Source organism: Mycetomoellerius zeteki, unplaced genomic scaffold (genome assembly GCF_001594055.1).
Source record: "Mycetomoellerius zeteki isolate Tzet28-1 unplaced genomic scaffold, Tzet1.0 scaffold35, whole genome shotgun sequence".
NCBI lineage: Eukaryota > Metazoa > Arthropoda > Insecta > Hymenoptera > Formicidae > Mycetomoellerius > Mycetomoellerius zeteki.
Genome location: NW_017257338.1, coordinates 4,954,962 through 4,955,787, shown reverse-complemented (window position 1 = coordinate 4,955,787; position 826 = coordinate 4,954,962). Strand labels below are relative to the sequence as shown.

The 826-nt window shown below is 39.3% G+C and overlaps 1 protein-coding gene across 1 annotated transcript in view; it reads right to left on the bottom strand.

Annotated features, from left to right (window-relative positions):
* Positions 1 to 237: 237 nt before the first annotated feature.
* The window catches only part of hry (bHLH transcriptional repressor hairy), a 3,103-nt gene continuing 2,514 nt past the window's right edge, over positions 238 to 826 (bottom strand). Inside the window, exon 4 of the mRNA XM_018452474.1 lies at positions 238 to 309. Within this exon, the coding sequence (XP_018307976.1) occupies positions 238 to 309 (72 nt within the window). The remainder of the gene's footprint in view (positions 310 to 826) is intronic.

Genomic DNA, 826 nt, shown 5'->3' with positions numbered 1-826 from the left:
TTATTTGATGCTCTTGCAGTAATAAGCGTTGGTTGTCTATTCTCACAATAGAGAGGAATTATAAATGTAACCTCTTTTGCATTCGTATAAATATAAATAACGTTTTCTCTTTCGCGATTTTCGTTCATATGTACAATTTTTCTCATACACACTTTTACTTGCGCTCGTTTCCTTAACATAAATCTTAAGTCTAAAATCGTATCGATTAAAAACATTCTTCGTACTTACAACGATATTCTACAAACCGCTTAGAGTTTTACGTACAAGAAACAGAATGGAAGACCTCGGTGATTCTTGTTGCGTAAGGCACTTAAAATATAGTATTCATGTAACTTATTTACAAGGAGGTTCAATGAAAAAGGAAAAAGGATAGGACGATGAGATAAGAGACAAAAAGGACTGACGCGATATTTCGGGATATTTGGGAGAAATCATCTGTGCTCATTTTCAGTTGAATTGAAACGATATATTTACAAGGCACTATTTAATAAGGCACTGCCTCATTGGCTACTGGCCGACTGTGCACGCGCACTCGGAAGAATAAACTCGCGTCTTTTAACGGTCCTCTAATTTTACGGTGATGTCCTGCTACGGATGGGACCGCTCGTCTACAATGATCTACGTAATTGAGGAACATGTTTCCGTTCCGCGGAATTCTTTACGCGGCGCATAAATCGGCACGTCGAATTGGCGTGTTTTTTCGGCCGCGGTCGATCGGCCGCGGATTACCATCGACACGTATCAGTTTATATCACTTCAATCACGCACATGTTGTGTCCGTACCTTTTTCTTTCTTTTTTCTATTTTACCATGGTCTCCATGGCTT